At 33.4% G+C, this 2,516-nt stretch overlaps 1 protein-coding gene across 1 annotated transcript; it reads right to left on the reverse strand.

The window, feature by feature from the left end:
• Nucleotides 1-252: 252 nt before the first annotated feature.
• Nucleotides 253-1,369, reverse strand: LOC141713266 (uncharacterized). Its single transcript, XM_074516596.1, has 2 exons — nucleotides 871-1,369; nucleotides 253-365 (listed from the first exon to the last, which is right to left on the reverse strand). Exons 1-2 carry the CDS (start codon nucleotides 1,367-1,369, stop codon nucleotides 253-255), a joined length of 612 nt encoding a protein of 203 aa, XP_074372697.1.
• Nucleotides 1,370-2,516: the final 1,147 nt, after the last annotated feature.

Genomic DNA, 2,516 nt, shown 5'->3' on the forward strand with positions numbered 1-2,516 from the left:
GATTTCACAAGTTTTATTGTTGAAAAATATCTCTCAATTGTCACGATTGCAACTGGCAAAACCAATGATAGCTTCACTAGTCGATACACTAAAGAATATCAATGATTCTTTTGTTTCAACCAATACTCTAGAAAGATCACTTATTCCATTCAAGTTGGCAAATATTTCATCTGTTTCACATTATCAATATAAATCATCAATTCTTGTTCAAGAGAAATCTTGTCAGGATGACTAAAATCATTTAGATAAAAATCAGTTAACGTCATCCTTCACTGGATCAAAATTAACAAATGAATCACGTAGAGTTAAAGAAGCCATACAAATAAGCATTTCAGAATTTACCTCATTAAAACAATCATTGACCTCTGCAATTTGCATATCCACAATAATATTGAAACAATTAACAGAATAATAATACTCATTGGTGATTCCAAATTTTTTCATCAATTTTCTGGATTAACATAAGCCTCAGTCATATTTGACTTTTCAATGTTATACTTGTCATAAAAAGAAATACATTTTTCAAAAGAGAACCCCCCCCCCCCACCAACTCTAATGAGATAACATTCAATATATCTTGATCTTTTCTTTGCAATGCCTATGATAGTACATCTGTGAGCTCCAAAATATACAACATTAAGTGCAAAAAAAATTAAAAAATCAAATGATGTGATATATATTTAAAGACCACTTGCTTGACATTGTTGCACATTTTTGTCTCCCTCTTTTTTAACATATTTAATCACCTCAATTACACTTGGATACAAATCAATCAAATGTAAAAGTCTTTTATAATGTGAACTCCAACGTGTATCTCCGGTTCTTATAAGAGAAAGTTCTTGATTAACCCACTTCTTATTTCAAGTTCACCATGACCCATCTCTTTTAACAACCTCTCTCTTTGACTATCTCTAAGCATATCAGTCTCTTTGCAAGAACCACCAACCACATTCATCAAGACCGCTATCATATCTAAAAAGTCACCTACAACAAAGAGTTTTTTAGCAATTGCCATAACAACCAACTGAAGCTGGTGAGCAAAATAATGTATGTAATATGCCGAGCTATTTTCTCCCATAATTAATATTTTCAACCCATTAAACTGACCCTGCATGTTACAAGCACCATCATAACCTTGCCCTCTCACGTGTCCTAAGCTCAAACCAAACTCAAAAAATAAACTATCAATTGTAGATTTAAGAGTTAATAAAGATGTCTCTTTCACATGAACAAGACCCACAAATCTCTCCTTCACAGTTCCAGATGTGTCATCAACATATTGCAAAAAAACATCCATTTGTTCCTTTTTAAAAACATCGCTAGACTCATCAACTAAAAAAGCAAATACATCATTACCGATTTTTTTCATAACAGATTTGAGAAAATTTTGTGCAAAATAATGACAAATATCTTTTTGAATTTTTGGAGACACCATTTGATGTCACGCCCCCAACTTAAATAGCAAATTAAATATAACTATTATAGCATTTTAAAAGAAGAATACATAACCAACTCCAAGATCTTACAGTTTAGGGTTTGGAACAGCCCAACACTACCAACTATTACATCTAATTTTAAATACCGAGTCCTCACACAAACTACTATTACTTATTCTACCTGAGCTCGAACATAAGCATCAGCATCACAGGTCTTATGGGCAGTCTGCTTGAATCTAACCATAGCTGCTAGCTGTAATATCAGGGCAAAGCAAGAAGTGAGCCAAATGCTCAACAAGTGCTAACAGTACGATACAAAACATAAATCGAGATATAAATTAAAGAATGTCAATGGGAAGACATAATCTGAGATAACGAGAGATAAAACATTGGGTAATGGCATCATTTTTACTTGTATCAAAACAAATTTCAAAAAAATCATGTCTTAATCAAAATCATTTTAGGACACTACGGATTACAGTCGGTGATCAGCCGCGAAGTAATCCCGAACCTCGCTGGGTTCTAAAACATTAATGGGAATCCCTAGGCAACTTTTAAGCCTAATATAAGTGTGGAAAGGACTCGCGTCTCAGTCCAGATCCACCATTCAAAGAAAACATTTATCCCCCTTTGGGACTGAAAACCCACATTTTATTTATTTCAAAAAAAAAATTGATGCCGAATTAAGACAAAATCTCTTTTTACAGTAAACATCTTTATCAAGGGATTATATATCAACTCGAAATACGGGAAATATGGTATTAAATCTCAGGGCCACGATTCACAAAACTATACTCTATTAAAGTAACTGAATGGTTTTCATATATCAAAGTTTGGACAAGGGAATTTAGTGAGGCTATTGGATATCATGAAGGGAAATGCCAAATTGGGCTTAAAGCAATGGTTTCTCATCAAGGTTCAAGTGCTGGATCTTCAAGGATGTAAGCTTCATGAATACTAAGGGTGTTAAGGTATGAAGATATGATTTTTAGCTCAGGATATATCAGAATTGTCAAGCTTTAGGATAGGAAAGAGGGGTATCAATCAATGAGGGATCACTTTGATAAGTATCTGACTTTC

This window comes from Apium graveolens, chromosome 1 (genome assembly GCF_009905375.1).
Source record: "Apium graveolens cultivar Ventura chromosome 1, ASM990537v1, whole genome shotgun sequence".
Classification (NCBI taxonomy): Eukaryota; Viridiplantae; Streptophyta; class Magnoliopsida; order Apiales; family Apiaceae; genus Apium; species Apium graveolens.

Excerpts from the sequence above, each read along its gene's own strand:
- LOC141713266 (XM_074516596.1), bottom strand. The coding sequence starts at position 1,369 with ATGAAAAAAATCGGTAATGATGTATTTGCTTTTTTAGTTGATGAGTCT. Across the intron at positions 366-870 it reads GTTAAAAGAGATGGGTCATG|AGGTCAATGATTGTTTTAAT; the intron begins GTGAACTTGAAA and ends TGCAAATTGCAG.